Source organism: Rana temporaria, chromosome 6 (genome assembly GCF_905171775.1).
Source record: "Rana temporaria chromosome 6, aRanTem1.1, whole genome shotgun sequence".
In the NCBI taxonomy this organism is placed as follows: domain Eukaryota; kingdom Metazoa; phylum Chordata; class Amphibia; order Anura; family Ranidae; genus Rana; species Rana temporaria.
Genome location: NC_053494.1, coordinates 161,747,965 through 161,772,528, shown reverse-complemented (window position 1 = coordinate 161,772,528; position 24,564 = coordinate 161,747,965). Strand labels below are relative to the sequence as shown.

Sequence of the window (24,564 nt, the reverse complement as noted above, 5' to 3'; positions counted from 1 at the left end):
CCCACCGGGAGACCCAATCGACGATCCACCTCTTCTGGAGTCTAAACAGACTGGCACAAAGCCAGAAATGGCTTTGTTCCAGTTTACATACAGGAGACACGGAAGTGACATCACTTCCGGTTTACTGTATTCAGAATCGCAGATTTTCAGTGATCTGACTACATTGAAGTGCAAAAGGAGGGATTTGGGGGTCTTTAGACCCACAATCCCTCCATAAAAAGTACCTGTCACCACCAATTACTGTCACAAGGGATGTTTACATTCCTTGTGACAGCAATAAAAAGTGATACATTTTTTATTAAAAAACACAATGTAAAATAAAAATAAAAAAATTCAAGAGCCCCGTGAACTCGCACAACAAAGAAAACGCACACACAAGTTGCGCCCACATACGTTAATGGTGTTCAAATCACATGTGAGGTATCGCCACGACCATCAAAGCAAGAGCAATATTCTAGCACTAGACCTCCTCTGTAGCTCTAACCATTATTATTTTTTTTAGGTACCGTAGTTTGTCGCCATTCCATGAATGTGCGCAATTTTAAAGCGCGACATGTTTGGTATCTATTTACTCGACGTAACATCTTTCACATTATACAAAAGAATTGGGCTAACTTTAGAGTTTAGTTTTTTTTTTTTTAATTCATGAAAGGTGCATCTCTCCCCAAAAAGTTGCATTTAAAAAGGCTGCTGCACAAATACTGTGTGACATAAAATATTGCAACAATCGCCATTTTATTCTCTAGATTCTCTGCTAAAATATATATATATATATATATAATGTTTGGAGGTTCCAAGTAATTTTTTAGCAATAAATATGGATTTTAACTTGTAAACACCAAATATGAGAAATAGGCTTAGTCGTGAAAGGGTTAAAACAGAATGTACATTTGCTGAATGGAAGAATGTTAGTTGAAATTTTCGTCTGAAAATCGATACCTTTATATGGCAAGCATAAAGCCGGTACATAACTATGCAGTTTGCTTTTGATCCGTTTCTGCAGTGCTTTTTGCTGTGCATTTTTGCGCACGTGATTTTTCTGCATTTTTTTGGCCAATTTGTTGTTGGGGAGATTAAAAAACACAAATTGCTGCAAAAACGCTTTACATGCTTTTCTGCAGCTTCTCCATTAAAGTATAATAAACCAAAAAAGCACAGTTTTGTGTTGAAAAAAGTAATTGACCCTTTGCAAATGCAGCGGCTAAAAAAAGTATAGATGTGAACGTGTCCCATTGGTACCATGTTAAATGAACTGCAATGTTTCTGAAAAAAGCACTGAAAAACAGAGGCGTGAACCCGGCCTAAAATGTTTAGTATCATAATAGGGTTTGAAAAAAAAAAAAGGAAAAGAAATTGGCCCTTTATAGTACAAAAAGAGCAAATAATGGCAACTGTAAGGGGTTCATTTTTTTACTGTGGAACAGTGAACCTAATATTTACAGTAGCGATTCTCTTTCTACTATAAAGGGACAATTTTTTTTTTTTTTTAACCCATTAGGTTGCTGTCCAAATGATAGATTATGAAAATGGTAATCAATTTCATAATCGATTAGTTGTTTCGGCCCTAGTATAAAGCATGAAGTTCTGGCTGACAATCACACATGGTTATAACATCTTATATTGTACGTGCAAAGTTCAAACCACAAGATTCCTTTCATAGGTCAGACTGTGAATGTGACAACTGAAGAATGCTTGCCGATTGTTAAATATGAAAAGCATTTTACACAGGACAGCTGCAAGAGTGGATGGGATAATTTTAGAAACCATGGGCAATGCATTAAAGTGCAAATGAAAGTTTAACATGTGAAACCAAGAACAGAAGTCTTGGTTTGGGCTGCAATAATATAGCCCAGAATGCGAAGGGGGAGCATTTAAAGATAAGAAGTTGGATGCCAATTCTTATGTTTTTGTGTAAGTGTTGAGTAGCTTGGCCCAACTTATTACATTCTTGCCAAAAGCTTGTTAGAATACACCCAATCTCAGATGTACAGATTGATACAAGGTCCCCAACAGAGTAAAGTACCATACTTTATTAGGGAATGGGAAAGAGAATTGAACAAGGTGCTATCAGATGAACAAATTAAAAAAATTATTAAATTAACTTATTCTACATCTATAAGCTTGCATGACCAGGAAATGGCCTATAAATTTATGACAAGGTGGTATAGGACACCAGTAAAATGAAATCAATGTACCCAGCGGCAGATGCCCGGTGTTGGAGAGGGTGTGGGCAGAGGGGTACACTTCTCCACTTATGGTGGGAGTGCCCCAGAGTTAAAATATTCTGGGAAGCAATTGCACCATGGATCGAGAGGTTGTCCCCTATGCCTATGGAGTTTACGCCCCTATGCTTCCTATTCCATGGAACGCCAGGCCTTATTAAAGCCTACAGGAAGAGTATTGTACCACATTTACTAAATGCAGCGAAATTATTAATCCCCAGATTTTGGAAACAGACTACCTGTCCAACTCTAACAGATTGGAAAAGGGAGGTTAAATCGGATAATGGAAGCCGAAAGGTGGATTCAAGTAGTGAAGGATAAAAAGGGGGAATTTGAGATGATGTGGGGGCTAAGGACAAGACAAATGGAGTGGGGAAAAATGGAGTTAGTACTCACGGGTAACTCCTTTTCCGGTAGTCTTCCAGGACAGCCCTTGAGAGATGGAGTCTCCTCCCATCGACACAGGAAACATATTACCAGCAGTTCAAAAGGCGGTCCCTCAGGTCCCTGGCCAGTCTTCCCCAAGAACCGAAGGATGGAACTGCAAAATATAACTACAACAGGTTAATAAGTTTAATGCATTACCTATAAATATAAAAGGGTGGGATTGTGCTGTCCTGGAAGACTACCGGAAAAGGAGTTACCGGTGAGTACCAACTCCATTTTTCCCTAGTCGTCTTCCAGGACAGCCCTTCAGAGGATCCCCAAGTACTCACCAGATTTAGGGTGGGACCACAGCTTGGAGGACTTTCCTCCCAAAGGCTTGATCCTGGCTGGACAGTAGATCCAGTCTGTAGTGATTTGTAAAGGTGGAAAAACTTGACCAGGTTGCCGCCTTACAAATCTGCTCCGGAGTGGCACCAGCTTTCTCTGCCCAGGATGTTGCAAGTGCCCTTGTGGAGTGAGCTTTAATACCCCCTGGAGTGTCTAATCCCACTATTCTATAACTCTCTAGAATAGCTAATCTAATCCACCTAGCTATCGTGGATTTTGAGGCTTTCTGACCTTTATGCTTACCAGAAAAAAGAACAAAAAGGGAATCCGTTAACCTGAAGGGGTTTGTTGATTCCAAGTATTCTAGAATGCATCTTCTTACATCAAGGAGATGAAATCGTCTCTCCCTGCTATTAGAAGCGTTTTGGTAAAATAATATCTTGGGACCTGTGAAAATTTGATGTCATTTTTGGCAGGAACCCAGGGTCTGTTTTCAGAACAATTCTGTCTTCCAAAATTTGAAGGAAAGGTTCCCTAACTGAAAGTGCCCGAATTTCACTCACTCTACGTGCTGAGGTAATTGCTACCAGGAGCACGGTTTTCAAGGTGAGTAGTTTAATAGAGGCCTCCGAGATGGGCTCAAATGGAGCACCCAAAAAAGCTTTAAGAACGACTGCCAGGTCCCATGTTGGAGTTGTTTTTGTTTTAGCTGGTTTCTGCCTGGAAACAGCTTTGCAAAACCTAGAGATAAGCTGATCCTCCTGCAACCGTTTTTCAAGAAAAACGCTTAGAGCTGCTATTTGCACCTTAATAGTGCTGAGGGGCAACCCTTTGTCTATACCATCCTGCAAGAATTGTAGTATGTTTTCAATACTCTTCTCAGATTCACCCTGCTCTGACAACCAGGAATTAAATCTTTTCCAGGTTTTTCCATAAATTGCCCTGGTGACTGGTTTTCTACTTTGTAACAGAGTTTTGATTACTTTTTCTGATAGGCCTTTTTGCCTCAGAATTTCTTCCTCAGTAACCACGCTGATAGCTTTAGCATGGCCATCTGAGGATGTAGGAGAGGTCCTTGTGACAGAAGGTCTTGTCTGTAAGGAAGTCCCAGCGGTGGTTGGTCTGTTAAATTTTGTATTGTCGTGAACCAAGGTCTCTTCGGCCAGAAAGGGGCCACCAAAATTAGAGATGCTTCCTCCACTAGAAATTTTGACAACACTCTTGGAATGAGATGTAATGGTGGAAACGCATAAACTAGATTGAAAGTCCACGGAACTTGTAGTGCATCTACCCCCCAAGGATGGTCTCCTGGGTACAGAGAGCAGAAATATTGAACCTTGGTATTCATCTTGGTTGCGAATAGGTCTATGTCTGGGTACCCCCACTGACTCGTTATGAGTCTGAAGGCTTCCTTGTGAGTGAAGAGACCATTCCTGATTCGACACTAAATGTCGGCTCAAAAAATCTGCAGTATTGTTCTGTTCGCCCCTCATATGAATTGCAGAGATGGACTTTAGATGAATTTCTGCCCATTCGAACAGTTGTCTTGCGACTGTCATTAAGCGAGGGCTCCTGGTACCTCCCTGCTTGTTCACGTAGGCTACTGCCGTCACATTGTCCGAACGGACTTGGAGATGGTGACCTTGTAATTTGTCCAGAAAGGCAAGTAAAGCTTTCAAGATTGCTACAAGTTCTTTCCAATTGGAGGAAGACTTCCTTTCTTCTGGTGTCCATTTGCCTTGCACCCAAAGAGCATTGAGGTGAGCTCCCCAGCTGCTTGCATCTGTGGTCAGAATGTACCTGATAGGAGGGACCCAGAGAACCCCCTTGTTTAGGTTCTCTTTGTCCTTCCACCACCAAAGAGAACGTTTCACCCTGTTGGGGATTGTCACCCAGTCCTCCAAATCCTGTGTCTTTATCTGTTCCAATAGAAAGCTTTGTAGGTTTCTTTGGTGGAACCTGGCCCATTGTACAGCTGGGATGGCTGATGTCATAAGCCCTAAGGCTGACATGACCTCTCTTACTGTACAATTGTGATTTGTTTGAAGAAGGGACATCCGATGATGTATCTTTGAGATCTTTTCTTCTGGCAGGATGATTTTTTGTTCTACTGACAGGATCCTGTAACCCAGGTACAAAATATCCTGTGTTGGAGTCGTCTTGGATTTCTCCAGACTGATTATCCAACCTAGATTTCTCAGGCTTTGCTGTGTTAGCTCTATGTCTTGACAGAGTTGTCTCTCTGAGGTGGCTGTGAGGAGCAAGTCGTCCAGGTATGGTATAATTGATACCGCCTGAAGTCTCAGAGGGACTAGTGCTTCTCCCAGGACTTTTGAAAATATCCTTGGGGAGGACGACAGCCCGAAGGGCAGAGCTCTGCATTGAAAATGATAAATCTTTGATTCTATCTGAATCGCCATACGAAGAAATTTCTGACATTCCTTCTTTATTGGGATATGAAGGTAAGCGTCCCTTAGATCCAGGGTTGCCATGAATACTTATTTCTGTAGAAGATTCTTTACCGAATAAATAGACTCCATCCGAAACTTTTTGTAACGGATGGAGAGGTTTAGGGGGTCGCAGGTTCATGATTAGTCTGAACCTCCCTGAGGGTTTTTTGACTACAAAGATATGAGAGTAAAAACCCTCCCCCTGTTCGTGAATAGGGACTGGTGTCAATACCTCTTGATCCACCATGTCTCCTATTAGTAAAGGTAAGGCCTTGGCCTTTTCTGAGTGACTGGGTAGTTTTGTCACCAGGAATTTGGACGGTGGCTCGCTGTGGAATTCCAGAGCATAACCTCTCCTGATGATATTGAGGACAAACTCGTTTGAGGTTACTTTTTCCCACTGGGGAAGAAAGTTTCCTAGCCTCCCCCCCACCGGGACTTTGACGTCACTGTGGCTTGGGGTCTGGACCGGGGCGATTAAAAAGAATGCTCCCTCTCCCCCTGCCTTTTTGGCCTGCCCAATGTTTTTTGGGTTTGAAATCCTTCCCTGTTTTTTCAGGCTCCTTGGGGGAACGAAAAAACTTTTTCTGAAAGAAATTTTTCATTTTAGGGGGAAAAGACTTTTTCTTGTCAGCAGTCCTTTCTAAGGCGGTATCCAATTCTGGACCAAAAATAAGATCTCCATTGAATGGAACACTGCATAACCTGTTTTTTGATGCTGTATCTCCAGCCCAAGTTTTTAACCATAAAGGATTTTCTTGCTGACACAGAGAGAGCTGCAGATTTGGCTGAAAATGTAACCGCATCTGTAGCTGCATCCGAAATAAAACCTGTTGCTTTAAAAAGCATAGGAAAGGTTTTAAGAAGGTCCTCCCTAGGGGTACCAGATTTAAGAGGTTCTTCTAATTGGGATAGCCAAAACTCCAGATTTTTGGCTACACAAGAAGTAGCCATTGCAGGTTTTAATCCTGCCATGGAGGCATCCCAGGCCCTTTTTAGGACAATGTCAGTCTTCCTGTCCATTGGGTCCTTCAAATGCCCCATATCCTCGAGGGCCAGATCTGACTGTTTGGATACTTTAGATAGTGGGGCATCCAGCTTAGGAACCTTGTTCCAGACTGCCTCTGGGTTCTCGTCAAAGAGGAACCTCCTTTTAAGGGAAGTTGGAAAAAATGTTTTTTTATCTGGCTCCGCCCACTCTTTGTGGACCATGTCAGATAGGACCTCATGGATGGGAAACACCCTGGCTTTTTTCCTCCCTAAGGCAGCATACATGGTGTCATGTCTAGATAACTGAGATTCTTCTTCCTCAATATCTAGAGTACCATAAATGGCACCCAACAAATCATCTACCTCTTCAACAGATTGTTTGTATTTTGACACTCTTTTAGCTGCGACCTGCTCTTCCTCCTGATCTGAATCCGCATCGGAGGTTTCAGGTCTAGCTAACTCGGGGCTATGCTCCCTCTCCCTTCGGGGCTCCCCGGAACTAGGCATAGTGGGGCTTGGAGAAGGGGAAACAGTATTGGAACCACTGGTGGCAGCAGCTGTGCTAACATTTGCAATTAAATCTCTAAGGGATTGAAAAGTAGATGCCATTTCTTCTTTAAATGACCCCAGAACTTAACTACTGGAGAGTCTGCCTCAGACGTTAACAGTTTAGCTATGCATTGCTTACACAAGGACTTATCATAGCCAGAGGACAACTTGCTACCACAGTTTGGACACTTTTTACGCCCAGACTTGTCTTCCCTTGTGGCATCTTTAACCTAAAAGAAAAGAAAGAGACCGTCTAAGGACTTACCCTCACTGGAGGGATACACCTGTGCTACCACCACCAGAAAACAGTTCCCCCTGGGATGTGACCCCCCATGGAGCAACACCCAGCCACCAAACATGCCTAGTAATTCCCCCTGAGTACGTGCCCGGCAGCCTACCTGGGGAATGCTGGTGCCTGCGTCCTCCGGAGTGAATAGGGAATGCGCCTCCATGGTCGGTCCCTTCTCCGATCCCGCCGCTCGTCCGATATAGCTGGAGGCAGGCCGGGATATGCAGGATCAGCCTGGGCTTTTTCTTCTCCCCTTGCGCCTCGTGGAGACCCGGAACAGGAAGTCTCGGCGCTCGGCTATGACGCGGTTCCGCCGGAAGTGACGCAACGGCGTCTCCGGCCCCATCAGACGGCCCCTGAGAGAAGAAGTCAAAAAATGTTCCTTAAGGTAACATATTCCTCCAACGGAGGAAACAAAAAGACTGGCCAGGGACCTGAGGGACCGCCTTTTGAACTGCTGGTAATATGTTTCCTGTGTCGATGGGAGGAGACTCCATCTCTCAAGGGCTGTCCTGGAAGACGACTAGGGAAAACAGGGGGTGTAACAGATATGCAAGGTCCCCAGGGTAGTCGTATATGGCTTTAATGATAGAGGAATAAGGAATTAGAACACGATTGTTGACCAGAGTTGTTTCACTTATTGTTATTTTTTTCCCCCCTTTCTGATCTCCCTTGGAGTCCCCCCCTTGTTTTTCTCCCTTTTTATGGCCCTAGAGGTGTGGAATAGGAGGTTTGTTCCGAACTAGGAGAGAGAGGGAATGTAGTCACGGTGAACTAGGGGCGGTAGGGTGGGAAATAGAGTAGGACGAATATAGGAGAGGGACACAAAGTCGAATGAGGGTAGAGTTTTTTTTTTTCACCTCAATAGTATCACCTTGGGGGGGGGGGGGGTCAAGGAGACGGGCAAATCACCTAAAGTGGGAAGTAGGTTAAAAAGGATCACTAGGAAGTAATCAAAGTTGAAGATATTTTTCTTCATCATAAAGAACAATTATATATAGATACACACCAACAACCATGGCTACTAGTGGCCTCTTATGAGGTTTTGGGAGGGGACCACACCTCCCCTTATTCTACAGGGGGTAAATCTCTCCTGTCGGATTTTCTAACTATTTACACTATGTTAAGGTAGTTACGCCATGAAGGCCGATACACATAATCACAGGAGATTAATAGTTAAACACTAGGCACATGGTTAACTAACACTACTGTATGTATATATACATATGTATAAAATTTTTATTTATTTTTTTATTTTATTTTTTCTCCTCTCTCTCTCCCGCTCCATTTTTCGCAGGAGATAGAAGGACATAGTAGGGATAGAATAGACCTAAGACATACCCCACTGTAGCGAGGGGTGAGGAGGAGAGGTGCATTATATATCTTTATCTCTTTTTTTCTTTTCTTCTTTTCGGGGGGTGGGGGGCAGAACAATTGATAGTTTTTTTTATATGACAATTTTAGATTTTCACTGCAATGTTAAATTGTGTAAAGCAGGTAAATGACAGAACATAAGCATGTATAATGTTGTAATGAATATTGGGAATAATAATAAAAATGTTGAAAAAGAAAAAGAAGAATACACCCAACCCACAAAAAGGAGCAAACAAAAAAACAGTATGCCATTTGTAATTTCGTTTTTAAGATGGATATTAAAATCAGATAATGATAGTGGACACCAGAAGACTCCCATCACCTTGCTGCCTTTCCATAGCATTTAGGCCATATTCACTCTTGTGCACATAATATTGGCGCACTCCAAAACAAACACTGTTGTACAAAGCATTTACATGTGTCGGTGCATTGCAGTAATTTATTGACACAACTCCTCATACAAAACAAATGCACTTGGTCATCACTGCAAAATAGCCAGAAAAGGATAAAAAGCTGATGCGACAACCTGCCAGTTTTCATCTAAACCAGATTTACACTTCCACTGGTTGTCCTGGCCACAGACAACACTAAGTGCATCCCCACTTAGTGCATCTGTTGCTGTGTAGTTTCCTTTTGCTGCACTCTAGCTTTTCTACTGGTCCAATTATACTTTATAGTCTATAGGCAGAAGAAAACTTTACAGACTAAACCATAATCAGGGAAAGACTTGGTTGTTTTTTTCCACAATACAACAGCCATTTTTTTTCTAGAAAGCCAGATGAGTTACAGATTTTGTGTGCAGAATCCAAAGTGCTTGCACTATACTGCATTTAGTGCCCTTTTGTTTCTGGAACAGTGACAGGTGCACTTATTAGCATACTATGGATTTTCCATCTTTAGCTTTAAACACACAGAAATGGTTTTAAATAATTTCCAACACACATACTAAATAAATCAGACTTTATTTACAAGTAACACAAAAACACACAAGGCACGACAACAACTGACTCCTGAACCATCATTGTACACATATAAATATAGTTCAGTATTTAAGTACAATAAAAGCTCTTCCTATGTTACATTGTGTAAACATGAATCAAACTGCAAATACATGTAGCTGGTCTGTATTGTCCCAGAATGACATTTAGACATTTTCTGCATTATAAATACTGTTAAGTGTTCTTTATTGATAAAAGACATTTGGCATGGAAGTGTTTGCACACACTTGTCTAGAATAGTGGTCCATGTTGCCAACCAGACATTTCACATCCATTTGCAATTTAAAATATATCCCTGGTACAAAATCCTTTTAACTAAATTTCCCAGACTTTCCACTACAATATGTAAAAATAAATAAACCTGAAAACTTGTTACCTTAAAAACACTCAAAGAAAAAAACCGTGTACATTTTCTCGATGCTAGATAATCGTGCCAGCAGCACATCTAGGCCAACCCTAGTAGGACAAGGTGGTTTATTGTAAAGTATAAATCCCCAAGTGCTATACTGCAGTACATTTCATAAATGTGGCACAACATTCCGGTAGTGAGCAAAGCTTAGATGACTTTTAAATGGTGTGTAAATCGTAGGATCTCACTAGAATCAACTTGTGAGAAGTAAGCTGCCATAATCTAATAAAGGCACATATGACATTTACTCCGTTTCCATAAAAGAATCTTCACTTTCATTTGTGTTGGCAATTGTTGGTGCCTTGGTTGCGTTTTCTGGGGTTTCATCCGTTTCTGCATCATGAGGTAAGTCGTTGGTGCATGGAGCCTCTTCATCTTCTACATCATCTTCTGTCTCTATAGGACTGGGAGTCTCTCCTTCCTCTGCCTCTCTAGAACCGGGAGTCTCTCCTTCCTCTGATGCATCTAAGACATAAAACCATTTACAGGATATTTATCTAAAAGCTATCCTTACACAAGGGAATCTAAAATAGATCACTTTTTTTCTCAGGCAACATAGAAAATCACCTAATCTGTCGAGGGAGCACACCCCAGAAGATAGACTGAACTCACATTGGGACAGATACCAAAGCACTTTACCCCTCTGGCAGCTGTCCATTTCAACTGCAGTAGGGGGCAGTGTGGCTCACTATTCAGCACATCACACAGCTCCTTTTTTGTATAAACTCCATTTGAAGTGTACACTTCACTCATGTCACTGTATAGCAGCGAAATACTGTACAGTGAGCATCAGAACTAGACCATGGAGCAATGGAAGAAGGTGGCCCGGTATGATGAATCAGATGTTTTAACGTCATCTGAATGGCTGGGAGTGTGTGCACACATCACTTACCTGGGGAAGAGGTGGCCCAAAGATGCAGTATGGGAAGGAAGGCAAGCAGACAGGCAGTGTGATGCTTTGGGCAATGTTCTACTGGGAAACCTTAGGTCCTGCCAATGTGGCTGTTACTTGACACATACCACCTAACTAAAATGTTGTTGCTGACCAACAGAAGTCCAGGTGGCAGCCTTCATCACCTGAGAGACAGACTCCTGGTGCTGAAAAGCCCAAGGAGGTACAAACTGAATGAGTCGAGAGAGCCTTAACAGGAAATATAAGATTTCCATACTATAAGACATAAGCCCTAATGATAATCTGCAAAATGGTGTACAAGATTCAGGACACCCCTTGTGGAAGCCCGCAGGCAGGAGAAAGAATCCAAGTCTCAGATAAAATCAGTAGTCGAGTGGTTAACTTGAAATGCATATACCACATCTAAAAACAGTTAAGAAATCTCTTTAGGATGCTCTGGAGCTGGCCAAAAAGAAAGCAGGATGTTGTCATAATTAAGGTGGGAGGGAGAAACAAGGCCTGAGACTTTATAACACCATGCCTCTGTGAAGAACAAGGATGAGTTTTTTTTTTAAAAGGATAAGACTGCCAGTTCAGAGACTGGTCTTGTTTCATGATAGCCACGAGAGAAAAGGTTATATCCTAAATAGGCTTAAAGGAAAGCTGAATCAATATTGCAGAGGGGACCACATTAAGTTCCTATGGCAAGACTGGTAACCAAACAGGGGGCACTATGTGGAATAAGCAGCCAGGGGTCTCAGAAAGAATAGCCAAGGCATGTGATCCTTCAGGATGCTCTAGGTTAGGTGCTAATCCAGCCCAAACTAGAGAAACAGGATAAATCCAATGGAGGATATTTCGGGATGAAACTTCAATGGTTCTACCCATGCAAAAGTAAGCCTTCCAAGTGTGATGGCAGGCCTTCCTGGAGGTCGAATTTCTATATTGCATATAGTTAGAAAAAAAAAAAAAAAACAATTGAGAGGCCCCAATCCCTTGCCTGAAGGACCTTATGCCCAAAGCTAGCATTTAATAAGGCCTATAACCCATCTGCAAAACTTTGAGAACATGTGAACAGAAGACCATCAGTAATGACAAAGTCAGTCTTTATAATAGGAGTGCTTGAAAGGAAAATCCACACAGCACAAACTAAATCTAGGCAGTAAAAGGGAAAATTTCCTTCCAGTGTACAAGAGTCAGACAGATTTGAAGAACATTGTTCTGGTTGAGGTGAAGTGCCAAAACCAACTTAGAGAGCAGGCTCCAGCACATCCAACACCACCAGCACATCCTCATGCAAGACCAAATAAGGTTCTTTACAGCACAAGGCTGCCAGTTCAGACATTCCTTACTTCGGAGATGGCAACAAGGAAAGCAACCTTGGCCCAGATCCACGTAGCGTGGCGCATTTGTAAGTCCGGCGTAGTGCATCTCAGATACACTACGCCGCCGTAACTTACAGCATATTTCCCATATCCACAAAGAATTTGCACCGTAAGTTACGGCGGCGTAGTGTAAATGTGTCGGCGTAAGGGCGTGCAATTTAAATCACTAAGTTGTGGGCGTGTTTTATGTTAATACATCTTGACCCCACGTAAATGACGTTTTTTTTTTTTTTTTTTTTTTAACGGCGCATGCGCCGTCCGTGGGGGTATCCCTGTGCGCATGCTCCAAATTAACCCGCAACAAGCCAATGCTTTCGACGTGAACGTAATTCTATGCAAAGCCCTATTCGTGAACGTTTTACGTAAACGACTGAAAATACGATGCTGGCCCGACGTCCATACTTAACATAGGCTACGCCTCATATAGCAGGGGTAATTTTACGCCGGAAAAAGCCTTACGGAAACAACGTAAAAAAATGCGCCGGCCAGACGTACGTTTGTGGATTGGCGTATCTAGCCAATTTGCATACTCGACGCGGAAATCGACGGAAGTGCCACCTAGCGGCCAGCGTAAATATGCACCTTAGATCCGACGGCGTACTAAGACGTACGCCAGTCGGATCTAGCCCAGCTTCAGGCGTATCTTGTTTTGTGGATACAAAACAAAGATACGCCGGAGCAACCTAGAAGTTACGCAGCGTATCAATAGATACGCCAGCGTAACTGCTTCGTGGATCTGGCCCCTTGTGTTTAAGAGGAGAGGTGTGAATATACCTGATAGGTTCAAAAAGCAGTCTTTGAACAGCCTACATAAACCAAATTAAGTCCCACAGATTCACATGTTGTACTGAGGAGCTACACGAGAAACACCCTATACAAAAGTTCATCAATGAAAGGAAGGCAAGCATTCTTTAGAGTAAGATTGCATGACGATGCCCGAGAGCAGAAAGGTAGGATTCAACCACAGAGCTTTTTTTTAGAGAAATACAGTCTTCACATCAGGTAAAATAAGTCCTCCGTGTGCAAAAGGGTGGGTTGGAATTCACAGCTTACAACAGTGTGAAAGTTACCAAATCAGAAGATTCCCTGTCTCTCAAGACCTGGGCTCCAACACCTGTACAAGTAAAGTCAGGGACTGTGAAACAAGGTGGAAAACCAGTCACCAGTACATAAGATTAAGGATGAGCTCCGGCGTGTGAACTGCAGAGCCCACCAGGAAGTCGGCACCGCGCTGCGCTAATCGCAGGCAGGGAGACATTTCCCGAGCAGTGCATCGGGACAATGTCTCTCTGCCTGTGATTAGCGCAGCGTGGTGCCGACTTCCTGGCGGGTTCTGCACGTGGGCTGTGCGAACACGCCGGAGCTCATCCTTACATAAGATCCAATTGATCAGGAAGAGCCCCCGGGAATTGACAGAAGTTTATTTAGGCTGCAGTACTAAATCTGCCTTAATCAGTTCAGAGATATGAGAATCACTGGGAACGTCCTCCCATCTCAAGCCTTTAGGGCAGACAGGGAACATTTAATAGGATGCAAGGCATTAAAACTCGATTATACCGATTCCATGAAGTCACTAGAGCATCCATTTCTACCAGGGGATCTCTGCATCTGGAGAAAATCCTGATCAGAAAACCTTCTAGTCTGGATGTCCAACATTAGGTTGGACATCAACAAGGGACAACCAATTCACTAGGTGCTCCAGAATATCAATCGGGAGACAAAAATACTTTGGCAACTAAGTCCTCTGCGCCAACAAGGTGTCTAGGACTCCCTTGCTCTTTAGGCTGGCATTGTAAGGATCTTCCAAGACAGCAGTAATGATTTTCCAAATGAATGGGCCTCCAGGCCTGACCTGGTCTTCAGTGTCAGATGAGTCAGCTTGTCTAGAGAGGCTTTGTTTCACAATAACAGAATGTTGTGATGTAGGTATCTGGAGTAGAACTGAGCAAATTGAACAGCCTTGAGGATGGCATGCATCAAGTCCAGAAATCCTATGAAGAACTGCAGAGTTTAACAGCTCCTGGACTGTAGATTCTGAGCCTTGAAGCAGAGAATCAGATGTTAAGGAAGAAAACCTATGGCACTGGCTATGGCTAAGATGTCATCCGCACATTCCACTCAATAAGTTAGATCATGAACATTTAGAAAAATCGGTACTGGAGCCAACTAAACTTCTTTAAAGTCTGGACTGACTGCACTAGTCAGTATTTGCTTAGACTATTCCCTCAATATGAGATTGTTTTGGGTTTAGGGGATGGCAGTGCAAAAGACAGACCAAATTTTAGTGCTACAGTTTCGGTATTGTGATCCCAGAGAAAAAACAGGAAGTGGGAGGCTAAAACCAGCTAAAAAAAGGAATTCACAGCAAAAACGCAAAAACAGGAAAATTAAATGCAACTGTGTGAAAAGGGAAGGGAATGGCAGAAAGTTAAATTCGTAAAAGGTCCCCTTTAAATACAATTTGTCTATAAAAAAAAAATGGCTATGATTATATTGTCATACCTGAGGAAGTTTTTTTTTCAACCTCATCATCTGAGGCAACCTGCATAGTGCTAGCAGAATCCTGTAACTCAATTTTTGGCCTCCTCTCCAAGCTTAGCTCTTGAAGCCGTGGTGCTTGTGGCCGTGTTTTTCTTGCAGGGTTAAGGAAATAGCAGTAAGCACATCTAAAAGCTAGAGAGAAGATAGAAGTATTTAAGAAGCAGACATTCCATGCTAGTGCACAGGAACAAAACCCCCAAAAAATAGAAACATCTGTATACCGTTAATATTTGCTAAAACAGCATTCAGTAAATTTAAACATTTTGCATGCCTATTTATAGTCTCTCTAAATGCAGACTAAGCTATCAAGTGACAAAGGCAAGGGCTAAAATAAACTGATACAGCGCAGGGGTTCTTACATATGCAATTCACTTTTCTTAAATTGCATGTTGGGATCAGTTTTGCTGTACAGCAGGGGTCAGCAACCTTTTTCCACTTAAGGGGCGGATTCAATGTATGTGAATGCATGGAGGGCTGCATTTACCTAATAAAGACAATCTGGATTCCTGTACATTACACAGCCTGCATACCTATGGACCTTTTTACATCACCCAGCCCCGCCCCCCAGGTTATGCTTTAAAATCGCACATAATCGTGAAATAGAGACAAACTACGGTACTTAAAAATCTCTTTAGGTGACACTTTAACCACTTAAGGACCCCTTCATGCCGATATACGTCAGCAGAATGGCACAGCTGGGCACATCCACGTACCTGTACGTGGCCCTTTATGCCCACCCGGTCCGAAGCTCCGCGTCCGCTCCCGCGGGACCTGCGGACCCGATCGCCGCCGGTGTCCCGCGATCGGTCCTCCGGAGCTGAAGAACGGGGAGAGGTGTGTGTAAACACAACTTCCCTGTTCTTTGTTGTGGCAGTGTCATTGATCGTGTGTTCCCTGATATAGAGAAACACGATCAATGACGTCACACGTCCAGCCCCGCCCCCCTAAAGTTAGAAACGCATATGAGGTCAAACTTAACCCCTTCAGCGCCCCCTTGTGGTTAACTCCCAAACTGCAATTGTCATTTTAAGAAATTCTACAGGTTACCAGTTTAGAGTTACAGATGTCTTGTGCTAGAATTATTGCTCTCAATCCAACGATTGTGGCGATACCTCACGTGTGGTTTGAACACTGTTTACATTTGCGGTTGTGACTTCTACGCGCGAGCACGGAGGGATGGGGCACTTATTAAAAAAAACACACTTTATTTTTACACTGTCCCTTTAACCACTTCATTACTGGGCACTTAAAGGGGTTGTAAAGACAAACATATTTTCCTCTTAAATTAAAGTCTGACAGTAGCTGATAAAGTAAAAAGTAATGTTTTGCATTATAACTAGTTTGATACCTGTTGAAATCGAGCTGTTTTATTCACCTCCGTCACTCCTGAATCATTATTCTCACTGGACTTCCTGATTTGTGGTGCGCATTCATTCTTGCTACATCACGGCCTAATGGGAACTACAGTTCCCATTAGGCTTAGCCTCCATGCCTGTGAGGGATAAGAGAGCATCTTCAAGCAGGGCTGTAGTCATGGGGAGGGGGTGAGCACATTCTGCTTTCCACCATGCAAAACTGCTCAGATGCTGGTGGAAAGCAAGAAGAGGAGTGACAGGAAATGGCATTTTCAAACCTGGATTACTGTATTTTGGAGGTCAAAAGGAAAAACGAGGTAAGTGATATTTAAATGCTCTAGCTTACAGCAATCAATTTATCTAATAAAAAACAAATCTTTAGTGTTCCTTTAAACCCTCTTCGTGCCCAGACCAATTTCCAGCGCTGACGCATTTTGAATGACAATTGCGCGGTCATACAACACTGTACCCAAATTATAGTTTTATAGTTTTTTTCCCACAAATAGAGCTTTTCTTTTAGTGGTATAAACAAAAAAAGACAGAAAATTTTGAAAAAAAAACACACATTTACTTTTTGTTATAATACCCCAATTAAAAAACAAAATTTAACCGCAATAAGCGTATATTGATTGGTTTGCGCAAAAAAGTTATAGCGCCTACAAAATAGGGGATAGATTTGATTTTTTATTTTTTTATTTTACTAGTAATGGCGGCGATCTGCGATTTTTTTTTTTTGTCAGGCCTGCGATATTGCGGCGGACGTATCGGACACTTGACACAATTTTGGGACCATTCACATTTATACAGCGATCAGTGCTATAAAAATGCACCAATTACTGTATAAATGTGACTGGCAGGGAAGGGGTTAACACTAGGGGGTGAGGAAGTGGTTAAATGTATTCCCTGGGTGTGTTCTAACTGTGTGTGGAGGGGGACTGACTGGGGGAGGTGACCGATGCTGTGTCCCTAAGTACAAGGGACACAGCATCGGTCTTCTCTCTCCCTGACAGGACGTGGAGCTCTGTGTTTACACACAGAACTCCACGTCCCTGCTGTCACCGCCGATCGCGGGTACCTGGCGGACATCGCTGCCGCCAGACATGTGCAATCAGCTCCCCAGTGATGCGCCGGGCACAGTGTTTCCCAGCGCAGCGCACGGAGAACGTAAACAGGACGTCCAGGGATGTCCACCCGGCACTTGAGAGCCGCACTGTGGACGTCTTTCGTCTACAGCGCGGATCTCAAGTGGTTAAAAAATTAATAAAAAATTATTACTTTTAGAGCTGTCATAAGGAATTTAAACATCCCTTGTGACAGTAATATGTAGTGACTCTTTATGAAGGGATCTGGGGTCCAAGACCCCAAATCCCTCCTTTGCACTTAAAAGAATTCAAAAATGCATTTTTGGAATTTGGGGCCTTTAAGTATTCTGTAAACTGGAAGCAATGTCATGACATCGCTTACGATATGCGATCGAAAACCAATTCCGTCTTCGTTTGGGTCTCTGGCAAGCCAGCGGACGTGCCGGTTGGTCACTGGAACCTCCCGAACCTTTAGAAGCGTCTCAAATTTTCTATATGCAAAACCTTGAAAGGAACATCTTTAAAAGAAAGAGTGAGAGGTTTAAGACAGACATGGCCGTATCACCTACAGGAATAGCCCACTTCTTGGCAAGTTCTTTTTCCACTTGATAGAGTGCAGAATAGATTTTTGGGATGTATAAATTCTTTCAGGAGAAACCCAATCAGACTGCACAGGTCTATATGTTCATGAACAGTGAATGTTTTAAAGGGATTTTGCAGGTCTCTTTTACCAAAAGGGGATTGGCGAGATGAAAAGTCAGATTACACAATTTCGGGGTTTTTGCAGACAATGAGCTTTTCAATATTAGCAAGCATATTGCATAACGCTCCATTTTCAATGACAATCTGGGGGGGAAGAAAAATCATTTGCAGCTTCCTCCAATACTGCCACCTCATCTTCTACATTCCCTTCTGTGTCCGAGTCATCTAGACATTCCTCTAGATCTGACTCCAGTTAAGAAATGGGAGGAGGAGAAGAGACATTGCATTGTTGGGCCCTGGACAAAGAGGACTACCAATGTCAAACTGACTGAAGAAAATGTGACAGATGCAAAGAATTCTGCTTTAGTCAAAGCTGCTTGTTGCATGCCTGAAATGCAGATAGAATTAATTGCGGAGACCAATGCTAGAGCCAATTCTTGCTCTCAGTGCAAGGGACACATTGTCACTCTAAGGGCCTGTGTAGGCCTTCAGCAGAGCTAATATTTGCGTGTTTGCATTGACTTCCTGTCGCCTGGTCTCTGCTATAGCTCTAAGTGAGGGTATTCCCTTATTGGGTACTCGCAGAATTGGGTGCATGGCATAAGGTAGGTAGGTGTGTATGCAAGGAGTAGGCGGTAACCTAAATTACGACTAAAGTGTGTGACCAGTGGTGTGATGTTAACACCTAGTTATGCATCCGAGATGGAGTTCTGAGTGGTTGAGTTAGCACCAAGTTTGAAAAGTTAACAAAGGGGGAAATACATGCTTTGCCCATCATGGTGGGCATGCCACCAAAGAAGTCTTCAGGGACTGGGTATAGCACCCTGCGGCTAACTCCATGTTGCACCAAGTGAGCAACCATGCAAGATCCAGTGCCTGAAGCAACACTACATGCCCTCTGCACAGCATGGTGTCTGGTTACAGCTCCCATGATTAGGCAGATCGGCATGCACTGCTTCTCTGCTTGCATCAGAAGACAGTTGAGAACCTGACTGAAGCATTAGAAAATAAGGTGAAAAATAAAAATAAAATAAATAAGCTAAGGGTCAATTTCTCCATAAGGATGAAAGGTCCATTACCTTCAGATGCTAGCACAAAACTGAGGACTCAGAGTGGGTAGGGTTATAGGGGAGGCACCCAGTGGGCGTGTCCTCTAAAGCTTTGCCACTGTTCAGTCAGCTGAAGGTACATGCATCTAACCAATGGTGTATGAATATTCAGCCTCTGTTTAGTCAGATTAAGGTCTATATATTGAAAAAAATAAAATTAAAAAAAAAGTGCAAAACTCTACGAGTTTAACAGAAACCAGAAAAACAATGCTGATGCATTAAGCACATGAAATGTGATCTGGACCCCGAGTCCCTGCCAGGTCTATGGCACTTTGTGCAGGGTATCTGCCCATGAGCAGAACTGCATGAAAGCACCTGCCATGTGCAGACATGTCTGTACATGGCTGCGTGGGGTGGGTCAGCCACGCCTTGTGACCTTTGACCCCTGTCAGCTCCCATAGTCTCATGCGATTCTGCAATGAGTCTCTGCAATGAGTCTCTGCAATGTGAAAGATGCCATGTGTTGGTGCATTCACAAAATTGCCCTGAAAGTTATGCTCACCTAGGTGAGGATGCAGGAAACTAAGCATGTATAAATTAAAGCGGAGGTTCACCCTAATATATTGACATCTGACCAACTTCCTTATAGTTGTAAGAAGTACAGTCCGTATTTTTTTTTTTTTTATGCTGCACGTACCTTGTAATCAATATTTTCAATCTGCTTCTCCCCGCGGGAGTAGGCATTTCTATGCCTAAGAGGATCGTCATCTGGGAGGTCGGCCAGATGATTGACGGCTGTTCCCCCTGGCTGATAAGGGCCCGCCCCCCTTATTTCGTAGGCATGCACGAGTCACGGCGTTTCCGGAGAAAGCCGAACATGCAGAGCGCAGGCGCCGTATAGAGCCGGCTCACATCTCTGCATGTTCTGCTTCTTTCGGAAACCCTGTAACTCATGCGCGATTACGCAATACGGGGGGCGGGGCCTTATCCGCCAGGGGGAACAGCCGTCAATCATCTGGCCGACCTCCCAGATGACAAGCCCCCTAGGCATAGAAACGCCTACTCCCGCGGGGAGAAGTACATTGAAAACATGAATTACAAGGTACGTAAAGGATAATATAAAAAAAAAAAATTCCGGACTGTACTTGTTACGAATATAAGGAAGCTGGTCAGATATACATGTCAATTAGGGTGAACCTCCGCTTTAAAGAAAAGGGTTTAAAGAAAAAAAAAAATACCTAATTGTGTTTGGTTCCCTTACATATACCCAATAATGTAACTAGACTTTGGTATTGAAAGTAATATAATAGTTGGTCGTACCATCATCCTGGAAGTTTTAGATATAGAAATGTCTACATTTTTGGTCCCCAAACCAAAAAGACAGGAGAGATATGGACTGTTACCTGTACCGTGATAGCCCCATTGCCCATACCCCCTGTCTTTTTGGTTTGGATACCAAAAAATTTGACATGTCTATATCTAGCCTCTGGTATTACACAAAAATGAAAAATTCTCCTTCATGAGTTGCACTGGTTTATGTGCAGCACTGTACGATCTACAGCCACCTAAGTAATCATGAACACTACAGCTCCTAAACTTGAGTTTAGGAGCTTTTGGCTTTTTTTTGCCAAAGCTCTTAAACTTAACTCCATAAAAGTCTGTGTTCAAGTGCACACAGGAGTTTAGAGTTTAGCAGCTGCTGTAGGTAGGGGAGCTTCAACCTCCCTCTTCTGAATGTGCAAGAATCGCGTCCAGGGTAAGGTAAATTCTCATTTAGAAAATAAAGTCTGCATATTGTAATAAAGTTACCTTTTGTACCACCTGCCCAACTATTAGATTGTAAGCTCTTCTGAGCAGGGCCCTCTGAATTCTCTTGTATTTTATTGCATTATAACTGTATTGTCTCTCTTTTATATTGTAAAGCGCTGCATATAAATCCTGTATTATAATAAAAATAAAAGCTATACTGCGAAAAATCTTATTTACACAAAATGATTTCTAGCATAATTCTTCACAGTCACCAATATTAAAATGGTACAGGATACTCACCAACATACTCAAATTCTTCCTTGAGTGCCATTCCATTATGAGAAAAACATTGCTGGCAGATCAGGGCATACCTTTATAAACAAAAACACACACAGACATGTATATTTTAACACTGGACATTAATAACAAAAATAAATTAAATGAACAAAGAGCACCCTATTCCTAGCCATGAGAAAAGTTTTATTTCATGCTACTCTTGTATGCATTCACTTTATGTTTTTAAAAGCAATACAGTATAATTGGGGCTGTGTTCTCCATAGCAAATAATATCAGGCTCCCATTTCCTGACCTAATCCAAAAACACTGGATTTCTTTGGTCAAATTGTATAAAAATAATTTTGGGAAAGCATATTTTATACAATGAAAAATACACCTCTGTACATGAAAAATGTCAATGCCTTAACAAAAACAGAGGGATTAGGACAGGCAGACATAGTAAGAATAATGGCCTGAAAAAATGCCCGTCTCTTAGGCCCCGTACACACGACCAAACATGTATGCTGAAACTGGTCCGCGGACCAGTTTCAGCATACATGTTCAGTCATGTGTAGGCGCGAGCGGGCCGAATTCCAGCAAACATTTGCCCGCCGGGCCTTTTCCCAGCAGACAAATATTCCTGGACGTGTTTTAAAACCATCCGCTGGAATCCTGCCCGCTCGGACATGTACGGTCGTCAGTACAGACCTACCGTACATGTCCGAGCGCCCGCCGTCCCTCGGATGCGTCGAATGACTTTGACGCATGCGTGGAAGCCTTTAAATGGCAGGCCCGCCCACGTCGCCGCGGCCACGCCCCGCGTATTGTTTACGCGCGGACTTCTGTACGATGGTTAGTACAGCCATCGTACAGAAGCCCTCTGGCAGACATGTACGGTGAAAACGGTCCGACGGACCGGTTTCATCGTACATGTTTGCCCGTGTGTACCGGGCCTTAGATTTACTCAAAACTGGTTTAGTACAGCGGTGGCTTTTACTCAGCATCCCACCTACTGTACTGCATGTCTTTCCATACCAGAGCCAAGGTACAGCACAATGCTGAAAGTACACTCATCCTATAATATATGGCGGTATACAAATACTGTATAATATTATTAAGTACACATACAGTGCATCCGGAAAGTATTCACAGGGCTTCACCTTTTCCCACATTTAGTTATGTTGCAGCCTTATTCCAAAATGGATTAAATTCATTATTTTCCTCAAATTCTAAAAACCATACGCCATAACAGCGTGAAAGCAGTTGGTTCGAAATCTTTGCAAATTTATAAAAAAAAAAAAAAAAGAGAAGAAGCACGCATGTACAAGTATTCACAGCCATTGCTCAATAATTTGTTGAAGCACCTTTGGCACCAATTACAGCCTCAAGTCTTTTTGGAGTATGATGCTACAAGCTTGGCACACCTATTTTTGGGCAATTTCTCCCATTCTTCTTTGAAGAACCTCTCAAGCTTCATCAGGTTGGATGGGGAGCGTCGGCGCACAGCCAGCCATTTTTAGATCTCTCCAGTAATGTTAAAATCGAGTTTAAGTCTTGGCTTCTTGCTCGGCCACTCAAGGACATTCACAGAGTTGTCCCACAGCTACTCTTATCATCATGGCTGTGTGCTTAGGGTCATTGTCCTGAAGATGAACCTTTGCCGCAGTCTGAGGTCGAAAGCGCTCTGGAGCAGGTTTTCATCAAGCATGTCTCTGTACATTGCTGCATTCATCTTTCCCTTGATCCTGACTAGTCTCCCAGTTCCTGCCCCTGAAAACCATCCCCACAGCATGATGCTGCCAACACCATTCTTTACTGTAGGGGTGGTATTGGCCAAGTGACGAGTGGTGCCTGATCTTCTCCATCAAATGACGCTTGCCGTTCAGGCCAAAGTGTTCAATCCTTGTTTCATCAGACCAGAGAATATTGTTTTTCATAGCCAGAGTCCTTCAGGTGCCTTTTAGAAAACTCCAGGCAGGCTGTCATGTGCCTTTTACTGGAGGAGTGGCCTCCGTCTGGTCACTCTACCATACAGGCCTGATTTGTGGAGTGCTGCAGAGATGGTTGTTCTTCTGGAAGGTTCTCCTCTCTCCACAGAGAAAAGCTGTAGCTCTGTTCTTGGTCACCTTCCCGACTAAGGCCCTTCTCCCCTAGATTGCAGTTTGGTCAGGCGGCCAGTTTGGTCAGGCGGCCCGCTCTTGTTAGAGTCCTGGTGGTTCCAAACTTCTTCCATTTACAAACTCCCAATGCCCAGAGCGCTTACCGGAGTATTCTGTTGGTGGGCTTCCCCTGCCAAAAACACAATAGAACAGCAGGGTAGATAAATGTACTAACATCGGATTGTTAGCACAGTGGCTTCAACCTGAGCTGGCATTTTTTTTTTCATTCAGCACGCTGGGTTAAAACTAAAAATTAGTAGTGTGTACTAGGCTTAAGAAATGTCAAAGAAAATCCAAAGCAGCCAACCAGTTTAAAACCCGCAAAGAAAAATAAGTGGAAGGTGGTCTGGTTCAGTTGATATGAGCTTTCCAAGATCATACTCTAAACAACTTCTAAAAATAAGACCAAAACAAACAAGGAAAATTCAGCAAATCAGATTAACCCGTTGTAAGTATACTTCAGTCAGATCAGTGAAATGGAACATCTGACTGGTTACTATCCGCAGGGGTGATAACTTGTTTTGGGTGCCTGAAGAGGAGATTTCTAAAAACTGCCTTTACTATTGGTTAAAACTGAACCATACTAAAACTTTTTCCTGTCACACAAGCAAAATACAGAGCCAAAAAGTGAGCATAGCAATGCCAAAATACAAATCATGTTTCCTACATAATGCCATGTCTTTATTTCGGGCCAAGGGCACAGCATAAGGCATTAAGCAGGCCAAGCCTCTTCTACTGTGTTCCTTGCCTTACTGAAGAAACCATTCTCAGGGTTTCCTCAAGCATCCCTGAACTACATGTAGGGTAACAATGTAAGAAAATGTGATGCAGTCTGTACCCACAAAAGTGGGGAAGCTAAGACTACACAACTTAAACAGGATGTTCTTTTGCAGCTTCAAAGATCAGTCTATACCCTCATCTACATATAACTCAATCCCAGTCAAGCACTGCGACTGTTGAAAGAAGGTGGTACACTACTGTACACAAATGACAATCTAATGAAATGAATTAAACGCAATTCCCATTTTAATCACAAGAATCTGAGACATTATTCTTACTATCTTTTTCCATCTCCCAAAAGCATATTTTAAAAGCTATTAAGCTTTACTCACTTTTAATGTCATGATTATATTTCATTCACTCCCCATTTTAATGATGATCAAATTAATGACTGCTTGACTAACACATTTGCAACTTATTTAATGGGTATAGAAATGCCATTATAAGTATTAATGATCCATGAAATCTAATATGTATTCCTATATAGATCCAGTATTTTTTACATTTATTCTGCCTTGTGTTAATAAGACCAACATGAAACACTTGCATATGCATAGCAATTGCTTGCAAAACATTACATGAAAATGCATTTAGGGCTT

At 42.7% G+C, this 24,564-nt stretch overlaps 1 protein-coding gene across 5 annotated transcripts in view; it reads right to left on the bottom strand.

Annotated features, from left to right (window-relative positions):
• Positions 1–9,531: 9,531 nt before the first annotated feature.
• Positions 9,532–24,564, bottom strand: part of LNPK (lunapark, ER junction formation factor) — a 151,298-nt gene continuing 136,265 nt past the window's right edge. For all 5 annotated transcript variants that reach the window (XM_040357698.1, XM_040357700.1, XM_040357696.1 and 2 more), the window contains exons 11-13: positions 21,051–21,121; positions 14,775–14,945; positions 9,532–10,460 (exon numbers count right to left, since the gene is read on the bottom strand). In XM_040357698.1, coding sequence (XP_040213632.1) covers positions 10,240–10,460; positions 14,775–14,945; positions 21,051–21,121 — 463 coding nt within the window. In that variant the 3' untranslated portion in view covers positions 9,532–10,239. The remainder of the gene's footprint in view (positions 10,461–14,774; positions 14,946–21,050; positions 21,122–24,564) is intronic.